Source organism: Stylophora pistillata, chromosome 3 (assembly GCF_964205215.1).
Source record: "Stylophora pistillata chromosome 3, jaStyPist1.2, whole genome shotgun sequence".
Classification (NCBI taxonomy): Eukaryota; Metazoa; Cnidaria; class Anthozoa; order Scleractinia; family Pocilloporidae; genus Stylophora; species Stylophora pistillata.
The window spans coordinates 403,847-426,759 of NC_142521.1; the positions used below are offsets into that span (position 1 = coordinate 403,847).

A 22,913-nucleotide genomic window follows, 5' to 3' on the forward strand; every position below is an offset into this window, starting at 1 on the left:
GGACCCAGGGGTGGTTTGGGTGGTTCAGTCCAACCCCCTAAATGGTAATTGTGAAGAAGAGCTCCCCAAAAAACCTGTCGGCCGACAGTCGGCCGACAGATGGTCGTCTGTCGGCCGACTGTCGGCCGACAGCTTTTTTGGGGAGCTCTTCTTCACAATTACCAAACTACTGACTAACCTCACTTGCTATAAAGCCACACCAAGAATTATTGGCCCGCTGTTATTTTTGTACACACTTTGCTGGGCTCGGCTGTACTGTCACAACCTCAGGTGAATCTTTCCCAGTACAGCCCTTATGCTTGATTGGTAAGAAGTTATTATTATTTTAATTTAATTTTTGCTAAGGTTCCCACTTCCATTGGTTTCTTACAGACTGCTATAACTTATTTCTCCTCTAGTTTCAACCATACTTGTTCCAGACCCAAGGTAGAAAAATAAAGATAAAATCTTACAATTTGTTTTGTAACTACCTTAACAGATTGTCATCAAATGCAAAATGGATCGGATTCTGCCCATTGCTGGTCAACAGCAGTGTTCTGTAGGACATGCCATCCACAGTAGTGGCTGGAAAGACCTAAACATTCCAAAAAAGGAACAAGTTACTAATCATATGCTTTGGCAACTAACAGAATACAATCATACTGGCACCACCTAGTAATACATTATGGTGGACTAAAACTGTTTCTATCCATTAGTTTAGGAACAGCATTATTCTAACAAGGGTAGTGTAGTGAAGCATTTGTCCCATTTACACGAGCAAAATGTTTTCTTAAAATTAGGTTGACCTGAATAATCAGTTTGAGAATCTTCAATGGGGAAAACATCAAACCATGCTTGAAAAAACAGCTTTAACGTGTGTTTTAGCTTTGGTGTGAATGGCTAAATTATCACTTACCAGCTGTTGTACATCCCATTGACTTCTGGGGATAAAATGATTCAGTCCGCATTGCAAATGTGAGTCCTAAAAATAAAATCCAATCAATTTTTTTCGGTGAAACAAGGAACTTGGATTCATTGATGTTTCATCAATGAAAATTCTAGATGTAACATCAAAACACTTAAGCTAATAACAGAATATGGAAACAAAAACAGAACTAAAGCCCTGTATCGTTGAATCTAACCATAAACAGAGTTCAGTTCAAATTACTTATTAAAGTTGATTTCAGCACAAACCTGTAGCACTGAGCGAAAGACACCAGGGAGGACATTTCAACCAGTCGATAATCTCTCATACTCTGTTCCAAAATACTAATAATATTATAATAACTATTGGTGTGACTCAATATCAAGGGCATACTTCACCTGATAGGCAGAGAATTAAACGTCAAAAAACATCTTAATGACACTATCAGAACTCTCAAGTTAATTGCCTGACAAAGAATAAGATTTTTTACCACAATTCCTAGCCTCTGATTGTGACACCATGGGTGTCCCCTTCTCGACAGAAGAGGAAGGAGGGGGGTGTGTATTTAAGGGAATAATCCCCTGGAAAATTGCAATAAAAAGTAATAGCAAGGACATGCATTTCTTCATTCTGAGTGATAACTTCCATTGCTGACGTGTGAAGTGTTTGAAGCAAGTACAAAGGAAACAAGGAGTAAATTCTATTTATCAAATGAAAATCAGTTATATGGGTACTGAACTAGAACTGCAGTTTGCTATCTCAAAATCAACAATTTGAATCAGAAACCTTGAATTCATGACAAATAAATAAATGGTTGTTATGAGCTTGGAAAAAATTTAGGCTTCTTAACAGGTACACCAGCACAGGAAATAAATCCCTCACCTTATAAAATGTATAACACTCCAGGTCAGCACTAAAAACCTGATTAGCAGCATTCTATTAAAAAAAAAATTAGAATTACAAATTGAACTGTAAACAGAATCAGACAGTAAAGGCAAAAATGAACCAAGTCCAAGTGAATGAAAGAAGCATAGACAGTGTTTACTGACAGTATCAAATAACTTACTGGTCTAAATGTCACTCGGAATGATGCAGTCTTTAGAGGGAGGATGTCTGCTTCATCTGGGGAAACACAAAATATTCCTTGTTGTGTCTATCAGACAAAAAGGAGCAAAACATAACACAAGAAGAAATCACAATGTAACATTTATTTGCAATTTAAATCATAGGTCTCAAACTAGAGATGGGCAAACAACAATTGTTAATGACCTAAAAAGTACAAGTTTTCACCTTTCATCCACATGCACGTGATTTTTCCCTTTGTATGATTTGTGATGTTTACTGTCTGTATAAAGTAAACACAGAAAACAGAATAAACAATTGAGCTCTGATTCACAGTGAACTAAACCAAAGGAATTAAACCCTTTTTTGAAACCATTTACCTTCTGCTCCACAGCCTTAGGATCCAGCATCTGCCCAAAGTCTGCCTGGAGAACATCCAAACCGACACGAGGGACAATGGTGGTCTGCAAATCATGAATTCAAAATAGTGATCACATTAGAATCAAACTTCATGCATTAAATTTAAATGAAGGAAAAACAGGGACCTTAACAAACAAACTAGTAACTTACAGTTTCTCCAACTGAGGCATGACAAAGAACTCTTCCATTGGTGACAGTTCATGAGCTGATGGCAGCAATTCTCCAGAAGAAGTACTCTGCTCAAAGAGAGGAATCAACACAACTTATGTTGTTAATTATTCCTTACTTTCTGAAGATAAAACTCAAAATTAAAGGGATGATATAACTGGTAACAAGTAACACTCTACTAATCCCATGCTGCTGCATCTTTTCTCTTAACTGGAATTTCATTCTCAACCACAGTTTGTGTACATAATCAACGTTTTAAGATTTTATTTACAAAGCAATAAAATATTATGTTTTAACTCTTTAACCCCTTAGATAGAGTAACTGGTTTCTAATTTAAATAAGATATAGAAGGCATAAGAATAAAGGAAATAATCACCAAATTAAGAAGGTCCTGATTGTCAATACTGTAAATAAAGTACAGAAGAATGCAGAGAATACCAAAATTAATTTTGGGGTGCAAAGGGTTAAATGTCGTTAACCTACAACTATCAGAGTACAAACCTCCAGTGCTATGCTATTAAAGCTCCTTTGCCATCAAGTTGAAGTTTGTTTGTTCTCAGATCTTCATTAAGTTGCTATAATAAATTCATGAACATATTGAGTAGTAAGGTTATTTGATATGTTAGATATACAATCATATAGACTTTGTTGTGGGCTGCTCTAGAGCAAAAGCATTTTGAAATAACTTTAATTCGTATAATTATTCATCATTTTAATCGAACGTAATCTACAGATCTCTTTTAGTGGGAACACCACCACTTACCTCAGATTTTTGAGAATCCACATCTAACATGAGTGTGATACCTGTCCAGATGTTTCCTCTGCAAAACAGCTGGTAAACAGATAAATTTACGGTTCATCATTTTAACCTCATGGTATGACATAAGTCATGCTATGGGTTTAGGGTTTGGAGGCAAATTTCAATTACAAATCACACACTCACTCACTTTGTTATACATTAATTAATGAATTAAACCTGGATTAAACACTTTTTCTTCCCCTCTCCAGTAAGTTTACCTGTTCAAAGTCACGGTGTATGTATATTTGGGGGGTGGTACAAAGGCAAGAGTATGCCGAACTACTTGGACAGATTCAAAATGGCATCCTGTCCCTTGAAGGGTGATGGTTTTTTTTATTCCAAACTTGATCAAAACATACCTTTGTGGAGCCAAAAATGGAAAGGAAATATGCTACAGAATACCCAACTGCAGAGAAATGGGTGTCTGAGTCTTAAAAGTGACAATAACATGAACAATTCGTGCGAGAAGACCTAAACACTTCTACACACTTAATTTACAAGATTTAAATTACCTGAGTGAGTAAACTTTTCTGCATCATTCAGCTTACACTTCACTGTTAGAATAATCTAAAAGTAGGCTGCCATAAGTCTACAACATGAGCATCAAAGACAGAACGAATGATTCAACAATCCGTATGCACTCTGCCACTGGCTGGGCTCTTGTGCGTAGCATCTTGTGTTGTCAGTAAAAAAATATTCTTGACACAAACTCTAGTTACACCTACCTAATTTTATAAAGTTATTCTTAAGGAAAATGTTCCTGAAAATGAAAAAGATTGTAGTACTATGAAATGCAAGTATCTATAGCATAGTATCTAGAGCATTGTATTGCGCCGTTTGGCTGCATAAAATTTGGCTCCTCAGTTTTTTCTATACCAGTAAAAGAGCCAGTGTGGGCAGATTTTTTCTTCAAGTGCCTTGGTCTGATCTTCTCTCACCTGATCTGTCATGTGAACTTAAGCTTAGAACTCTCACTGACACTATTAACCTTGGGCTGAAGACGATCATGCCCGGGCGTTCTACAAAGGTGTATGAAACTGACCGGCCTTGGTTGTCTGTACATCTCAAACATCTAATTGCCCGTCGTCAGAAGGCATTCGCATCCGGGAACCAGTACCTATTTAAGATCTTAAGAAACAAAGTGAATCGAGAGCGCAAGCGCTGTCAGAGGGTCTATTACGAGAACAAGGTTGATGGCCTGCATGCTTCCAGGCCTCGTAATTGGCGGAAAGAAGTGAAACAGCTTTGTGGGTCCACTAAATCTACTGAGCGCGATCTGAAATCCAAGCTCCACAAAGATCTTGTATATAAAGATGCAGTTTTAGCTGAAAAAATTAACCAGGCGTTTGTTAGCGTAATGAAAGACTACTCGCCATTGGCAGTTGGCGCACAGGTGTCAGCAGATGATGATAATCCGATTGTAGTTACCAAGCAATCTGTCACGCGGAAGCTTCGCGAGGTCAGCACTTCTCGGGCGAGTGGCACAGATGACATTCCAAACTGGGTCCTTAAGGAATATGCTGATATCTTGGCAGTGCCCATTGCTGACATCTTGAATGCCTCTTTCTCTGAAGTCAGTATACCTCATGTATGGAAACTGGCCAATGTTCCACCGTTACCCAAAGCGCCAATTGTCTCGGACTTTAACAAAGATCTACGGCCAATCTCACTTACATAAACCATGTCAAAGATCGCCGAGAGCTTTGTTATCGAGAAAGCTCTGAAGCCCGTGGTGCTATCTCATATTGATCCAGGTCAATTTGGTTTCATCGCAGGCTCTTCCACTACGTTCGCGCTTATCTTGATGTTTCATCATTGGCTGCGCGCCACCGACGGCACCAGGGCGTCTGTAAGAACCGCTCTACTGGACTTTCGCAAAGCTTTCGACTTAGTGGACCATAACATCTTGGTTGGTAAACTTCATACTCTCAGAATTAAGCCAACCGCCATCAACTGGATTATTGATTTCTTGAGGGACAGAAAGCAAAGAGTTAAGCTCAACGGAGTTTACTCTGATTGGCTTAGTGTTCCTGCGGGTGTTCCCCAGGGGACTCGTCTTGGCCCTTGGTTATTCTTGGTGCTGATAAACAATCTTAAGTTACCTGTTGGGTCGTTTGCTATGTGGAAATTCGCCGACGACACTACTGTTCCGGAAATAGTACTACCATCCAAAAAAAACGCACTTCAGTAAGCTGTTGACTTTATTAGCACCTGGTCTCAGGAGAACCGCCTGCAGCTGAATCCATCTAAATGTAAGGAACTGCAGTCATGCTTTAAGAGATCTCCTCCAATTCATTCTCCAGTTGAACTTGATGGCTTTGCTTTCGAGTCTGTTAACTCGGCTAAAGTGCTCGGTGTTACCATAAGAGATGATTTCAAATGGAACGATCACATCTTTAATGTAACCTCAAAGGCTGCCAAAAGATTGTACCTCCTGAGTCAACTCAAACATGCTGGTATCTGTGCGAGTGATCTTGTTTTATTTTACTGTAGTACCATAAGATCGGTTTTAGAATACGCATGTCAAGTATTTCACTTCAGCCTTCCGTTCTATTTATCTGAAGACCTGGAACGTATTCAGAAGTGCGCCTTGCACATTATCTTTCCTTATGCAAGCTACAACAGCGTGCTCAAAGAGGCAGGCATCTCCTCTCTTTACGACAGGAGAGCATCTCTATCGTTTGATCTTTTTAATGACATTGTTCTTGACATTAATCACAAGTTCGCAGGTCTGCTCCCACCTAAAGCTGAGCACCACAGGCAGCTGCGCAACAATAGGAAGTTTAACATGCCAGTGTGCAAGACTGATCATCTGAAAAAATCTTTTATTGTTAGCCATAGCCTAAGGATGTAAATATATATGTTTAAGTATGTATATTTTTTAACACAAGATCATCCAAAGTTAAGCTTTTTTATTAGATTTGTATATTTTTATTATTAAGATTCTTAAACTATTTTAACTATGAATTTTGTTTCTTGTATTGTACATTATACACGTAATTCAGTCTTCGGACTGCGAGGTGTTTCTTTTTAATAAACGATCCATCCTATAGAATCTGTCACTTCTTTGTGAGCAGTATGACATTACAATATACTAAACAAAAAAAAAGTATTTTAAAAAATTATAGATCATAGACTGCTCAATACAATGCAATATAGTTTGGGTTTTAGAGATGACATGGTTAAAATAAAAAGAGGCAATACATAACATGCATAGTAAAATAATGAAAGTGCATATCAAACACACAAAGGTGCGATATGTTGTACCTTGTCTTTAAATCTCTGTGTAGAATTCGCCTGCATGAAGCAAAATGTCAATTAGATTCATAGTACAGAAATGTGAACTGTTATCAGAAAAATAAAGCATCAAAGAGTGTAGTATGTTTTCAAAAATTTCTCCAGCAGTTTGAAGTTAAATGGGGAGGGATTAACTTCATACCAACTTACTTTTCATGCATAAACTTGACAGCTAGAACCAGTTGAATAAACCATGCCAAAATTAATGACTCGTCAAATGTCTTCCCAGCTTTCTCCCAAGCCTTAATTTTATCATCAAGATCACCTCCCTAGGTAGAAAAAAATGCACAGTTTAGATTGTGTATATAATCCCCAAGTATGCATGGTGAACATGCAGTAGTTTCAAAAGAGAAGGCTGGAGGAACTTATTAGCTAGTAAGTAGAAAATTTCAAGGAATTATCAGTTTCCACATGAAGACATTTTACATAGACACATGAATTTCTGTGAAACAATTCATGTACCATAACAAAACAAAACAAAAACAAAAAAATCTGCTGGCAAACCTCTTGCAAAGACCAAGAGGTTTACCTTAGTTTATAGATCATGCCCGCAGATGCATTTTTCCTTAACTAAGGTAAAGAGATGTAAACCCAAAGTTTGGTTTCATTACTCAAACTGGAATTTTGGGTTATAATTACAATAGTAAAAATGAATTGACAGAAAATGATTTACATACAATTTGATGAGACATGGGACAATTTTTAGGGGATGAGATAACATTCAAAATTCATGCAACAATTTTAAAAGCACAAATTATCAGAACACCTTTCCATTTTATCTATCTGAATACTTTCTATATTTATCTAGTAGTTTGCTGCTACATGTACATGACAAATGTCAGTTGCTGTGTGCTTTTCAATGTGTAAATATTGAGTTATGAATTAAATTGAGGCGGTGAGAGAACAAAAGAACAAAGAAGATGATCTAGCAGTCACCATATCATGATATGCTAAGTAACATCACATGTGTATCACCAAATTAAAAACAGACTTTAAATCAAGACAGATATATTTGACATAAACATTCAAACTCACCTCACAATATTCTGTAACAATGCAGAAGAACTCTCCATCCATGAAACTATCCAAGAACTTGTCAATGTTAGGATGATTTAGCTAAAAAAAGGTGAAAAATTCAATCTGGCACTTGTTGTTACAAAGACAGTGGGAATTGAGAGCACTCTCCCAAACAGCTATGCTACAATACTTGTAGGGAATATCACAAGTTACATCAAATTTTTTTTTTACTATTTCTATGTCCACAATTCATCTAGCCTGCTTGCAGGCCGTAGTTGGTGTGTGCATGCAAGATTCAAGGGGGCAAATATATTTGGTTGCCATAATGGATGGGTGGAATTGATCTGGGAGGAGTGACAAACCAAAAGGGAGGAAAGAGGAGAAGAAAAACCAGAAACCCCCCCCACCTTGCCTCTCACTTTATCACTTGTCCGAGATCTTCCACCCGTCCAATATAGTGACCAAATGTATTCACCATGTTGAATCTCCCACATACCAACTTTCCCCTATGAGCAGTGTACAATTCATCATTTCTAGGCAACCTCAGAAAGTCTCAGTTATTTCAGTTAAAGTAAAAAAATACTGGATGTTCATTTGACAAATTTAAGTTTTTTAAGTTCAGGGTATATGTTGCTTGTTGTACATTATGCTCTCTTGCATATCTGTCGATTAATACGAGCTAAATTTGTAAACCTACATTGGATAACAATCTAGCTTCTCTCATGGCATCTACTGTTTCATCTGGCTGTAGCTCCCCCACAAATATCTCCTTCAAAACCTTCCTAAATGAATTAAGAAGATAAATTGTGTGTCAGTGATAAAAACTTTTTTACAGATCTGCTGCTGAAGAAGTTTGTTGAATAATTAATTTCTGATTCCTGTTTCAAGGTTGTTTTAGTGAACTCTACAGTTACATTACATAAATTCAGGTTTTTTTTTTCCATGGCATGGACAAATAAGCTTAATTGCTACTTGATTGTCCATTTGTTGAGTGATCTTGTTCCATACTAATAGCAGAGTTGAATCAGGGAGAATTTTCTTACAACAGCCCTTTGTTCCATTAAAGCAAGAAGAGAAGATTCATATGGTAATTTTTTAGTTAGAAACGATCTTACCCTGACAGACACGTCCTCGTTCTATCCACTACCAAGGTTAATCTGATACCTGTGGCTTTCCTCTAGACTCCAGTGTGTAAGCACAAATACAATCAAAATGCACCTCACTTTGTTCTCATAAAAGTTTGATGTGCATAAAAGCTTAAGCTTTTATCGTTTTCGACTTGCAAGTAGTAAGTAGCGATATGATTTTAGCTGGGTATATCCTATTTATTCTCTAATTCATTAGTTATCTTACTTAATTATTTAGACACGACCCCACAAGCGAAGTGTCGTTTTTAATACTTATCGTGTATAAATAAAGATTATTGATTGATGGATTGAGCGCAAGAGGTCACCTTCTCAAATATTTGTTGCAGCGAGTTCTTCATAAATCAATAAAGTGTTCACTTGCGTTATACATGTACACACACAGTTTTAGTTTCAATAGGAACTGAACATTTTGCTCTTTCCCACTGTTACGCATAAACAGGGGAACAATGGTATCGACATTCTACAAAGAAGAACCACCAAAATCATACAGTGATATTGGTCAATAAAGGTGCTGTAAACAAAAAAATTAATGATATCACACAAATGATAACCCTACGGCAGCCGGTGAAAGTTTTACCGCCCAGATAAGTCCGCCTGTTGCATACTTTTCGGACAGTTTTTTTTTTTTTTTTTACATCTACTACGCTATGGAAGTGAATGTATGTTACTCTTTCTCACCGGATGTGTGGAAGAGTTGACTGACAAACGAAGATAATTTTGATTCCAAACAGCCAGTTTTGGGTTAGTAGTCCATGTATGGGAATACATTGGAATACATTGGAATACATTGGAATACATTGAAAATATATACCGAGCTCAGGACATTTTACGGGGTCATACATGGACTCCTAACCGGTGAAAAAGAAGGCGCCATTTTTGATTTGATTAGTGGTGTTTCACCAATACTAGCGGGAACTCACGACTAAAGTTTCCGTGAGGACCTTCTTCAAGAGCCATTACGATGAAAAACCTGTGATGGAACGGACCTCTTGGATACATGGAGGGGGAAAGAATTCTGAAGGCGCTTCTGAATGGTGAAACAAACGATTTGTTTGAAGACACCAAGGTCCGTCTTCGCAAATATAGTTTTGCAATTATGTTTCCTTAAAGCAAGCTTATGATAGCTTTTAAAGTTTTGTGCAGTTTTATGATTATCATCAAGCTACAGGGAAACGATGTTGACTTTCCATCGATTGAATTTTAGTAAATGTGGAATACCATTCTTCTGAAAAATAATTGCGCACGATCGATGGAAAGGGTATTCGTTTGCCTTCATCGACGGGAGAATGTTTTACCCATGTAATACACTTGTTTTGCATACTGAACTTTACACATTTCCAAAGATACTGACAATAAGTAGAATTAATTCAACAATTAAGAGCTTCTTTCATCGGTGATCATTTCCGTTGGTGATCAATTCCGTTATTCTCATGTTCTCAAATTATGTGTGTTTTGGGGGTGACATTGTAAGGAGAAATGAGATGCTAGTCACCCCCAAGTCAAAGGGTTAAAAAAGGCGAAATCTGTTTAATATTTTTGTGAGTACATGAAACAACATTTTGAAAGATGGCATGATTATGTTTATGAAGCAATTCTCTAATTTTCTTTTAGACTATCTTTCTCCGCTACGATCACCCTTGAATGCCAAAAATGGCAGCAAGTTGGGTTGCAAAGTTGCAGAAGAATCTGTGTCAAAATACACATTGTTTTCAACCAAGTTTCTGAGATGGGCTATTGAGACTTTGAAAAAAGTCAAAGCAAAAGGGAAGCACCTTGATGAAATCACAAACTCCTCAAATTTAGGTAAGTGAGAGCTGCAAAATAAGTGTACAGAGTTTTCAAAAAGGATTGGCTATTAGCCAGTATATGGTTAGTTGCATGCATTCTGGGATCTTGGGGCATGCTGCCCACAAAGTATTGTTTCTGGGAGAGGGGATGGCACAGGGGTGAGAGGACTCACCCCCCCCCTTCCATGTTGTGATGCAGGTTCAATTCCTGGACTTGGCATGAGATGTGGGTTGACTCAGTTTTTGGTTCTTGTCCTCACTCCAGGAGTATTTTCTCCAGGTCTTCCTGTTTTCCTCTCTGTAAAAATCTGCAAAAAATTTTTTTTCTTTCTTTTCTTCTATTTACCTCCCTGTCATGGGGAGCATCGCATATGGTCTTAGGCAATAAATACCCAGTTACCCCCAATTGAGTTGGTTTGTACTTAATCTATTTAAAATGTATGGGCTCTAAAATTCTATCTCATGCATTTGTTTGGAAGTATATGCAAAGTGATATGATAGTTGGTTGGCTAGGTAAACATGAGCTAGGTAGAGATTGAATGGGTGCTCAACCAGCATGAAAATGTAATTTAACCTTAAATATTTTTGTGGATGTTTATGCGAAAATGGCCTTCAAGGAAGTTGTTTGTTCAGGAAATTTGTTGTTTTTTCACAACTCAAAATCAAGGTAGTTTTTTTCATGTTCTAAAATGGTGGCCAGTACTTAAGGAGAACCCTGAATGTTTATGACTTTTTTTGTCCCTTCCTCTCCATCTGAATATAAAAAAGAGACTTGAAGAAACCTCAGAATTTTTTTTATTTCTTATCTTTGATAATCAATCTCAAAATGACTTTTGTCTCCTACACGAAATATAGTTTCTAGTTGTGTGATAGTGGGAAACAATACACCTGTATACCTTCTTAGAACACCCCAGATCATTTTGGTGAACCGACAATACTGACTTTAGTAGTAGTAAAATACTAATGAACAACTTCCTTAAAATGGTTGAAAAATGTTAATTTTGTTTGTAAGAGTTCATACTTATCCTTCATTAGAAGTAATGTGAAAATTAAAATGATTACTGACTAATATACAATTCTATGGATTTTTGTTTAGTGAGTATGTTGCTCAGCGACACATTATCTATTCAGAATGGTAAATATCTCAAGTTTATTCCTTCACTGACCAACTTGGCAAGACAATTTATTTGATTATTGTTCAGCTCATATCTAAGGGTCAGATTGACCAGGCTTTTTGTCATGCTAATGACTTGCTCAAGTTCATTCAAGTGGTCAAGTCCTGGAAAAACTATGATGGTGGAAAAATGGAGAAGGGGCTCTCTTCACTCTCTCTTCGAATAAATGGATGGTCTCCATTGTCAAATAGAACTCCTTATCTTGTGGAAGGAAAGTATTCTACTGTTTGTTACTAGTCAGTTTGTGAGAGGTGATGGGTGAAGTACAACTGTATGTTGTCATTCAAAGTGCAGTTTTTGATTCACAGTTTTGTTTTCTTCACAGAATTCACATTCTGAGAGAATGTGTTACAGTTGCACAGCAAGCAAGCAAGGTTATTCACGATGCTCTTGAAGACCCTGATATTCCTTTATCTCTTAATGAGCTGTGATGGCTGGGTAGTACTGTTTACAATGTAGGCTGTGTGTCCTATCAAAGCGACTGTTTTACTGACGGAGTGCCATTGCTGGCTCTTGCCTGTGATGAGTTAAAAATCTGTAGCTTTGGAGCTGAAACAGAAGAGAAAATCATTGTCCAAGCTGAAGAGGTAAAGTCTGTTCAATTGATGAAGGTACTATAATTTAAAGTTTATTGAAATAATTAATAGTTCAGTTGAACTATGGTTTGACCCTATACATGAGAGTTTTCCTCGCTGAAAATGTTACATTCAAGTATTGTTTCAAGACTGTCTTATGGGAAGCAGGTGTTCTAAGCTAGAACAAGGTCCTTTCATACAGTCAACAACTGCCAGAATTCGACAAATTTCTTAATTACTGGTAGCTAAACACATGTAGAAGTAAAGAACAACCCAGCACAGGAGTATAAAGGGGTTTTGGAAGACTTTAAGGGAAACTTTGACAAAAAGTTTTGTGCTGAACTTTTCAACTTACTAGCCAAGTGGCCAGTGACATCTTAGATGTTACGGCAATTTTAGTTTGTTTACTAGCCAAACTGGCTGTTGGAAATCAGAAACCACTAGCCAAAACTGAATTTCCACTAGTCTGTGGCTAGTTGGCTACCATTAGTGTGGAGCGCTAGAGGGGAGTAACCTTTTCATGAACTGGTATTCTTTCTAGGGGGAATCACCAACACTCCTAACCAGTTCATGATTCTGAAACTGAAATAAGCTGTGACAAGATAGGCCTTCTAGCTCATGAGGTCAATTTGCTATGGCTACAAACATGAAACAGGTTTGCGATGAACCAAATAGGAACAAGGGTGGGTAAGAGGGGAAAACTTATTACTCTTTCACTCCCAAGATTTCATTCATAATTCTCCTTAGTGTCTGCTTCACAATTTCTATGATCTAAGTTTGGAGAATTTGGTATTAGCTTAACTTATAATCCCTTTATCAATTGGTATTTGTCTTTATTCTCATTACTTGTCTGTTTGATATAGTGTTGATACAGTAAGGAGAAATTCTGTCTTGGTCACTCATGGGAGTTAAAGGGTGAATGTAGAATAAGTTGCTGATCACAAATCTAATTTTGGCTAACAATGACATGGTGAGTTTTGAAAATGTTTATTTGGCAATGTTTGAAAAATACTTTTCAGGTGAAGCTACTCACAAAGTATGCCTTGCTAGTTGACTGTCAAAGAAGAGCCGGAAGAATCAGGGATGCACTAAAGACTGCTTCAATTGTGGTCCTGGTAGCACTGAAAACAGCCTCTGATGCCCACACCCTAAAACAGCAAGTCAGACAATGGGTCTCAGTGAAACATGAGCTGGTGAAGGATCTACAGGAGGGAGAAAAACAGTCTGAGAGATGCAGGTTTGTAATAGAGTTCAAAATAAATATTAGTATTTTGATGTCGATTAACTTAAAGCTTATGAGTTTTAAGCAGATGTCAGATCATAATGTGTAAAAAAAAGGTTACAAGAACTCCAGAAAATTGGTTTTAATTTGTTTAAACTTGATCAAATACATGCATGTTGTTTTCATAATCAAACAGAACATACATACATGCAGCAAATATAAAGATTATTCCATGGGAAGTGCCCTCAAACGATTTCTATTCACAAGTTGCGATGCATCAGAAAAGGGAGGAGTGAGTTTTTTATGCATTGCAGCAAGTGAACTATCATAACATAACCGTTGAAATGTGGCAGATTCCTCACCTCAATACACCAAAATCCTAGTTTTTGGCTCGTTCAAGGCTTCAAAAGGATCAGATAAAATTAATTTAAAGAGGGAAGAAAAAAATGGGGGGAATTCTAATATTTTTAAGGTTGACTCTGGAGAGATAAGGCATAGTGATAAAAAAACACAAAATGATATAATCATTATGGTGTTGAAGAATTACATAATTAAAGTAAGATTGAGTAAATTGGAAACTGTTTGAAGAAATTTCTTGGTTCTTTTTTCTTCTCAGAACCCTATGCAGTGCATTTGCAGAGCAAGAAGATGCAAAAGATGTAGAAGGAAGCCAGCTCTGTTTTGTTTTGCAGGAAGAGCTTGCTTGTTACAAGACCAAAAGGTAACAAAATACTTTCTTTTACATTCTGACTTCTTCTTATGGTTTCCCCTTTCATAAGTGAAGTACAACTGTACCTGCCAAAATGTTTCATTGAATTGTTCCAAACTTTTTCAGCTATGACACAGCAGTAGGGCAAATTGCTGTAGTTCATATATTTTGAACTGCGGTATGAGATACGTATGATGCACGATCCTCGTAGTAGATAGCGCTATTTAAGCAATAGCGCTACAGTGTATTTAAGCAATAGCGCTATCTACTGCGAGGATTGTGCATCATGCGTATCTAATACCGCAGTTCAAAATATATGAACTTCATACATTTCATTGTATACTTACAATTGTTCACCGCCTTTGAGCCACCTCACTTGAAATTTCAGCCAGTAGCCTAACTTCTTAGCTACCAGCCTGAAAGGCCTAGTGCTGTTGGACAGGATGTTAGTCAATGGCAGGCAGGGCTCCAATTTAATTTTTGGATCACTAACCCTTCGGGTTAGTAGACATCTTTTTTACTAACCAAATAATAAAGTTTGGTATCCAAGCTCACAAGTTACGATATCTCAAATATTGAACATTTTGATAATAACAACTAGGACAAATTAAAGAGTAGCTGAAATTGCATAGTGACCTCAAAAACGTAGACAATTATCCACCTATTTTATTTCCCTCTTGTTTACCATGATTAGTCAAGAACAGTACATCTACAGCATTCTCTAAAAAGAGTTAAAGTTGACTTAACAACTTGAGTATTCTAAGTATTCCTCTGAGAGTCGGGCCTACGTGCTCTTTGCCCTGAGGTCTACTGATGTTTAAATATGTTAGAAAATTTTACTCACCATGTCGGGTTAGTTGGACAAATTTTTAGTAACCAAACGTTGAAAATTACTAACCATTGGTTAATGGGTTACCATTAATTTCGAGCCCTTGCTTGTAAATCCACAGCATTTAAGTTGCTATTACCGATCCATACTCATGGTTGGAAAGGGTCAGTATGAAACTAGAGTGGGTTGCCTGAGAACAAAACACAGTGGCCTTGGTTAGGACTCCAAAACAGTCCTCTTAAATTGGAGTTCAGCATGGTAACCATGGATTGACCAAGTCTCCTATTAATTGTGAAGAATTTTTATCATCTTCTTATTGAAAGGACAAAGTTGGTCATTAAAACTGTCAGTTACTTTTATTAAAATGAATCTTTACTCAGCAGACACCTTGATGGGCAGGGACAAAAAAAATTGATCCCTTTCAAGTACATCAAATCTGCATCAAAAGAAACCTAGACCTGCGATGAGCAGACACTGCAGGGCTCGACACTAATAGTAGCTGAGTTTCTTTAGATCTGCACCGCAGTACTGTCAAGAAGCTGGGGAGACTCTAGAGCAGTTATTGGACTCAACAGATAGTCAGGATGAGGAGAAAAACATGCATTCACGTTTGCTGGATAGACTTGGTGCTGCATATTTATGGCAGGCTTTGCTTGAGCACAAAGATGCAGTAAATGAGAGAGCAACTTCAGCAAGGCCAGAGCTTTCTGACAGTTATGAAGGAGAAGAGGAAAGTACTGGAAACTTTTTTATTAAGATCTGATCTGACAATTTGATGACCCACCCAGGTCTCAAATTTGGATTTCTTGAGGTCGTGCTGGCTGCAGGCTATCTGTTAGGCCACTGAGTGTGCCTCCAACAAAGAGACGCACTGGGGCAAGAAGTTGATTTCAGTTAATTTGAAGTCTAGAGTGAACATTACTTATACAGATTTTATATTTTTCCTTGTTCAACACATTTTCAGGAACAAATTGTTGTCTTTGATGAAATGTCATGTGCCTGTTTTACATTTAGACATGAATTTTGTAGTCAGTTTTTCTACAACAACAACATACTGTACCTGTACGTGTACATGGAGGACTGTGCAGAAGGGAAAGGGGCCCTGACATTGCACCTCCGGTGCATCCCCAAAAGCACCTCATTCCCTCAAAATATCAGACTGTCAAATGAAATGTTGGTGTAACTTTTCAGATAGAAGATATCTGCCTGGAGCAACCATTTATGGAATCACTTTGTGCAGCTTTGGAAATGTGGACGTCACTAAGGACCAAATCACTGCAACAAGACACCAGTGGAAAGGTAAATGTTTCCTGGAAAAAGCATTTTAGGGCTATGTAATATATTTTTTTACTTTAATTTCCAAAACATTAATATTTTTTCACTGGCAGTGAGAATTCTTTATTTGAAAACAAGTGAAACTGTAAAATTCCAAGAACAGTTTTCTTTCATGGGGAATTTGTTGTGAGAACTAAATAGGTATCAGCTTTTGATACTTTCAGACGTTTTACAATAGGTACTTAAACAATTTGAAAGATGTGCCATTAAAGATTTATGGATTACTAAAATTTAAATGCTGTGCTAAGTCTGCACTCAAACAGAGTGCCCACCCAGCCCGAGGTTATCCTGGTTTCCATTGAATTCACCCTTTCAATCCCAAGACCTAATCACTAATTCTCCCCTCTAGCTGCTACACATTTCCTTGTAAATAAGTTATAAGAATTTGGTGTTAGATCAAGAGAACAACTTCTACATGATAAGCTCAAGTATTCTCATTACCTGTTGAATCATGTATGGGCTTTAAAGGGAGAAGATACATGTTTAAATCATTTCTGGGAGTTAAAGGGCTAAGCAACTAGGCGTATTACTACTCCCCCAAGATGGGATGCTAGTCCATTGCAAGGTTATGCCCTTCCCCCAGCATTTTATCACTTGGCAGGCTTTTTATCTGTACTCCTGGTTACAGAGAGGCACGTGATAGAAAAGAAAGCTGTGTTTTGCCCAAGTGGACACAGCAAAATGACCCAGCCAGTTCTCAAACCCAGACCTCTTGACCCGCAGTGCAGCATACTAACCATTGGGTTACTGCATCTCCCACTGTATACAATACATTTAATCTTGCATGAATGTTATTCTCACTGAATTTTTTTTTTAATGTTCTAGGTTGACCTGGACCATCTTATTAATCCTGAAGAGACATATCATTACTTGCTTATCACTGCTGAAATGTTTGGCCTTTTAAAACAGGTGAAACCTGCTACGTACTTTCATTGGTGACGATTTGGATTTCCCACAGGCAATTAACTGTTCATGCAGTCCTGTCACAACATGACCATGGCAATAGAAATGTTAAAAAAAATGTTTCGGTACAAGAAATGACAGCAGTTTTAAGAGATTTAAGTATTTGAAGGAAAAGGCTATCACTCAACAGAAAAGAATGATTTTCTCCAGTCAGGTCTTTTTTATCTCGACTGGTAAATTTTATACAGTGAGGATCCTTGCCTTTGTTATCAGTGGTGTAATGAATAATGTAGGTTCTGCATTGTTGGAGGTTATTACAAGATAATTTGGTTGTATCAACTGGGTTAATAAATATTAATTGGCCGCAGCAAAGAATTTCTAAAGCTGATATTCCAAGGTTAAGCCCTTTATCAGAGCAAATGGTGAAGGGTTAATACTTGAAACATCAGCTTCAGAAATTGTTTTCAGCATCCGATTGGCATGTACATTATCAACTCAGCTGATGAAACCAAATTATATGTACTTATAATTCCAACCCCCCCCCCCCCCCCCATCTGCCCCATCTGATGCAGCACAACATATGGGTATCTTCAAAAAATTAAGCGTGTGGGAACATCTTCCATTGCACCACTCCCTTCCCAGGATTAACTCTGCTACCCTTAGGCTTAGGCAAGTTAAGCCAATAATTTATATCCGCTTTGTAATACTGAGCGTTTTAAAAATTCTTTTATTAATAGACTTGGTTTTAAGCATAACTTGGCTGTAAGTAATTAATACACATTTTAGCCCATTACACTTTATATGTAACACTTGATATGTATTTTATCAGTGAAATAAAGACTATTTACTATTTTAATTTACAACAGTTTCCCACCAGAATCTTACCCCCTTTATTCATTCAATGAATGAATTGTTTTCTTGCAGCCCTTAAAAAAAGCTAGTGCTCTTTGCATGGCTGCCAGTATATCCCAATCAGTTGGTACCAAAGATATGCTGGATAATGGATTGTGTGCCCTAAGTGATGCTGTTCACTCATTGTGTGACATTCTGGACTTGTCACATGCTTCAATTATTCTGTCTCATACAAGTAACCTGGTTGATAGATTTGAGCCCTGCAGTACTTCATGGGTTCAGTTCTTGTTGGCCAAGAGTCACTATTTGCTAGTCACAGGAAAGGTATGAAAAATCAAAATCATTATTAACCCTATCACTGCTTTAACTAACTCTACTTACTGTCTGCCAAACACTTCTCGTGATGTAAGTTTGGAAAATTTGGTATTGGATTAACTAAATAATCCTCTACAATTGATTTTTTTCTTTATTCTCCTCACTTGTCTGCTTGGCATTGTACTGATGTTGTAAGGAGAATTCCTGTCTTGGTCTCTGACATGGGAGTCAAAGGGTTAAACAAGCATTCATCATGCAGGCATACATGTATACGTGGTACTCTAGCTCCATGTTGGTGATTTTTCTTTGTGCTGAAGAACTTGGAATAGCTTTAGGCAAGGAAACTGTGGGCCAGCTAGCCTCTGAGAGCAGCAGGGAAATCCAATTTGTATAGTAATCACATGATTTTGAGTGCAATTTGGAATAAATAAGCACGAGTAAATTTTTTCAAAGACTAACAAAATTTCATGAGCCCATAGGGTGAGTGCAATTTGTGATCTTTGAAAACATTTACAAGTGATTATTTATTCCAAATTGCACGAGAAAATCATGTGATTATGTATTAATAATATACATGAAAAAATACGAGGTAGCTTCTCATAACTACGCGGAAGAAAAGCGCATGCATCACATGCAAAAATAATTTATTGAAATCCTGCAAGTGACATTGACCTTGACATTGACATTGACCAATTATTCTGACCAATCAGAATGTCTGGTTTGTTTCTTTCTTTGCACTGAATTAACCCTCTTCTGTACTGAATTAACTCTCTTCTGCACTGAATTAACTGAAAACTGCGCTCATCTTAACCAATCAGAGCTGAGAAATTTTTTCATGTATATTATACAATATACGGTATAGGAGGAAATACCAATTAAACAGGTCTATAATAGTCAGTACGTGTAAACACGGGATTGTTCAGTTTGTGATGTGTGTGTCAGTCGTGGTTTTCATTGATTAATGTTGAGTATGCGGAAGGGGAGGTCTCCCTGAAGGAAGCACTGCAGAGTGAAGTCTTCACACACAAGAGTTACAAGTCCCACCTGTTGAAAGCCAGATGGAAATCAATTTGCTGCGAATATGCAATGCTCCCACCCACAATCCACAAATTTAAGATAACAGTTGGTAAGTTCACTCTTCTTCTTTGGAAATTCCTCTTTCCAAAACTTAGATCTACTCTTCTCCACAGTTATTCAGTAACTTTTTCATAATGGAAATGGGAATTTAGCAGTGGATATTCCATAAGATGGCTCTTCTTGTCCACTGATACTAGGTCTAATTGGAATTTGGAGTGTTTGTTTTTGGAGACCTTTAGAAAGATCCTTGGAGTAAGGAAGAAAACTAACAACAAACTCAACCCACATGTGACACCAGGTCCAAGAATTGAACTAATGGGAGGCGAGTGACCTCACCACCGCCCAATCCCAGCTCCCCAATATTGATTTTTTATTTCATTGTTTTCATAAACCGTCGCCAAGTGACCTGTGAAAATTTAGGCAGACTTAGTACCAACAAAACAGTCTGTTCAACCAGATAATTTTTGATCAGTGAATCAATTCATGAGTTTATGAGTAATTCCCAGGTGACAGTTATTTTTTTTAGTATTATCATTGTTGAGATCCTCTACTTGGTTCACTGACTCCTGGAATGGGCTATGGATGCACTTCATAAACTAACACAAATGGCTGAAGAAATCTTTGGTTTAGATGCGTTTTGTACTGGCAAACAGATACACAAGCATAAGGAAAATTTGTTGGGTAAGGTGATTGAGGAATTTTTGTTTCCTTTTATTCTTGACACAATTCTGCAGAGCCCTGCTTGCAAAGTAGTGCCCCTGATTTCTATGAGCTTCTACTAGGGACAATGTGTTCTGATGACTGGGATAATACAGGGGTTTCATTAAGGGCCAGGCACCGGGCAAATTGACTGGTTGTGAGGACGGTTTTGCCCACCTGATTTGACGGTCTGGAGGAAAGTTTATCTTATAAAGAAGTTCAGTTCAAAGAGTTTTGCCCGCCTGTGAAAACCAGTTTCCCTCCTGCAGAAAACATTAATGAAGCCCCTGATAATATATACCTAAATCATGTGGTTGGCAATACCTTGCAATCCTAATTCAGGCTTTGAGATAGAGTTGTGCTTGTAATTGGATGTGTTATTATCCTGATTAAAATATAGAGAAAAGTGCAATCAAACTGGCCTGAAACATGGGAGAGTTTTCTTCTGTTTTATTATTAAACTTTTAATCACATATTTTGGCATCTATTCCTTTTGTTTGTGCAGATTTGCTAGCCACATCAGAAAGTTCTGGCCAAAACCTTTCTAGTTAGTCAATCCTAAATGACTTGCTCTCATCCCTGTTACAAGTTGGTCAGCTGTATGCTCATCAGGGAGCTGTGAGGGAAGCTTTGAGGCAGTTTGTGGATGGTGTTGCACTAGCAAGGCAATTTTGCCTACCATACAGGTGATTTATTAATGTTTAGTAAAAGCTCTGTTAAACTTTTGGACCCACACTAGATCAGAAAGTCAAGGAGCATCAATCCAAAATTTTAGATGAGAGAATTTTGAGGATAATATTAACTGTCCTTGTCTGTTACTCTTAGACATCAAGCTGTTACCAGAACAGGAAAGAGAATAAAGTAAGATCTTAAAAATTGTTTGCTGAACATGAAGTTGTGCTGAAAATGAAGGGTTAATTTCTTTTGTTTTATTCCCCTGATGTGAATTCAACATTGAATTAATCTGCTGGTAATTGGTAAATTTGCCTTGTCCAAACCAGCAAAACAGTTATTTTTCAGATTTTTTCTTTTTTTTTGTTTTTTGCAATTACGGCAAATGTATAAACAAATTTCATTTCAACTTCTTATGTCCCCATAGAGCAAGATGTCTTAGCTATAGTAAAGATGCCAAAGGGGAATTGTTTACCTCTAAAGATTAATTTGGAACTAGTTTTTAGAAGACTCATCTAGACTACAAAGATAATGGCAAAGTTTACATCCTTTTTGTTAATTTAAGTTGAAGTTTCAACTCACATTAATTAAAGATGACTTCACTGACTAGTGACCAGGGATATTTTCGATTGAATCCCTGTGGTTTTGTTATTTTAGGAGAATAGCAAAGGATTTTTCTAAACCTTTGGTATATATGATAACACCTTTGCTTGTGAGTACTTGTAGCTACTGTTGCATTTGATAGACTTCTATTTGTTATGTATACAAAAGAGAGAGATTTTTCGTGACCTTGTGAAAGCCAGTTGGATGCTTTTACCTCTTAGACATGGCACACAACTCTCCGTGTTTACTGGTATCCCCAATTACTGTGGCACTGAGTGACTCAAAGTTTATCTGCTCCTTTATATGGGATGCAAAAACAAGGAACTAGAACCTTTGATGCCAGAACAAGGAACTAGAACATGGCTGCCAGAACAGGGGATTACAGAACAGGGAACTAGAACATGGATGCCAGAACAGGGAACTACTGTAAGACATGGGATGTTAACAGGGAACTAGAACATGGGATGCCAGAGCAGGGAACTTAATAAATCTACAAGTAGATTTCTCTTTATTTTGTTATTTCCTTTTTGTCTGTTAGGAAAACAAAGGAGATCTGGTGAAGCTTGCAGAACGTCTTTCCTCCTTGTCACTTGATGACTCTTCAACTAATACTGCTCACCAAAAACTGGCTGTTCTGGTCAAGACTTGAAACATCATGAAGTTTTCCTTGTGTGCAACTGAGAGATACAAACACGGTCTCTTCACTCCTGAAGAAATTTCCCTATTGCAGAACATGCCTAAAGGTACATTATAGTTATTTTACAAGCAATAGCGAGCTTTCAGCTGTGTTATGCAGCCAAACCAGCTTCAAAGAAAGTGTTTAACTGTTCAACTTTCTCAGGATTGGTTTGTAGAACAGTGTGACTCTTATAACAGGAGAATATTTTTTTCTAGCGAAATGTAATTATCACTAATTTAACATAATTCTTTAAGCAAAATGACTTTGTTAAAAACTTTTTGTTACCAGACCACCTCATTTGACTCTTCCCAATTCTTCCGCTCATGCTACACATAGAACTGATGATTACATTTGCCATGAATTTTTAGTTCCTTTGACAAGTAGAACTGAAATTTAATTTGTTACGTTGAGCAAATAATGAATTTTGGCAATAATCCTATAGTGTCATATTGACAAGGTAAGAAATTAGAATTATTGTTTTCTAGAGTGGACTGTTTGCACTTTGGAAACCTTCACACATCCAGTAAGCAAGGACAGAGAACTGCTGATCTGCAGGGTAAGGGCTGACTGTGATCCTGCTGTGGTTAAGATTAACACAACATCTGGAGAAGCACAGAACAAGGATTGCACTGTATGTCGATGTGTTTGTAACAACTTGGTTATATT

The 22,913-nt window shown here is 37.4% G+C and overlaps 3 protein-coding genes across 9 annotated transcripts in view; 1 reads left to right on the top strand and 2 right to left on the bottom strand.

Moving 5' to 3' along the window:
- LOC148733974 (separin-like) overlaps positions 1-22,913 on the bottom strand; it is a 55,739-nt gene that overhangs the window by 25,154 nt on the left and 7,672 nt on the right. The gene's annotated exons all lie outside the window — the stretch shown is intronic.
- On the bottom strand, positions 2,368-9,618 carry LOC148733979 (serine/threonine-protein kinase Nek11-like). Of its 6 annotated transcripts, none has more exons than XM_088753178.1 (11): positions 9,494-9,598; positions 8,783-8,844; positions 8,365-8,449; positions 7,686-7,766; positions 6,801-6,919; positions 6,621-6,650; positions 3,866-3,942; positions 3,318-3,386; positions 3,056-3,129; positions 2,537-2,958; positions 2,368-2,430 (listed from the first exon to the last, which is right to left on the bottom strand). In XM_088753178.1, exons 1-7 carry the CDS (start codon positions 9,581-9,583, stop codon positions 3,921-3,923), a joined length of 489 nt encoding a protein of 162 aa, XP_088609304.1. In that variant the 5' UTR covers positions 9,584-9,598; the 3' UTR covers positions 2,368-2,430; positions 2,537-2,958; positions 3,056-3,129; positions 3,318-3,386; positions 3,866-3,920. The 6 variants fall into 6 exon arrangements, with proteins under 6 accessions (XP_088609304.1, XP_088609303.1, XP_088609305.1 ...); XM_088753177.1 differs by having other exon boundaries at positions 2,380-2,430; positions 2,537-2,622; XM_088753179.1 differs by lacking the exon at positions 2,368-2,430 and having other exon boundaries at positions 2,537-2,622; positions 2,931-2,958.
- On the top strand, positions 18,220-22,880 carry LOC148733980 (uncharacterized). Of its 2 annotated transcripts, XM_088753191.1 has the most exons (7): positions 18,220-18,526; positions 19,487-19,643; positions 20,121-20,275; positions 20,799-20,979; positions 21,119-21,154; positions 21,790-21,994; positions 22,107-22,200. In XM_088753191.1, the coding sequence occupies exons 1-3, from the start codon at positions 18,302-18,304 to the stop codon at positions 20,192-20,194; spliced, it is 456 nt and encodes a 151-aa protein (XP_088609317.1). In that variant the 5' UTR covers positions 18,220-18,301; the 3' UTR covers positions 20,195-20,275; positions 20,799-20,979; positions 21,119-21,154; positions 21,790-21,994; positions 22,107-22,200. The 2 variants fall into 2 exon arrangements, with proteins under 2 accessions (XP_088609317.1, XP_088609318.1); XM_088753192.1 differs by lacking the exon at positions 18,220-18,526 and adding an exon at positions 22,733-22,880 and having other exon boundaries at positions 18,984-20,275; positions 22,107-22,311.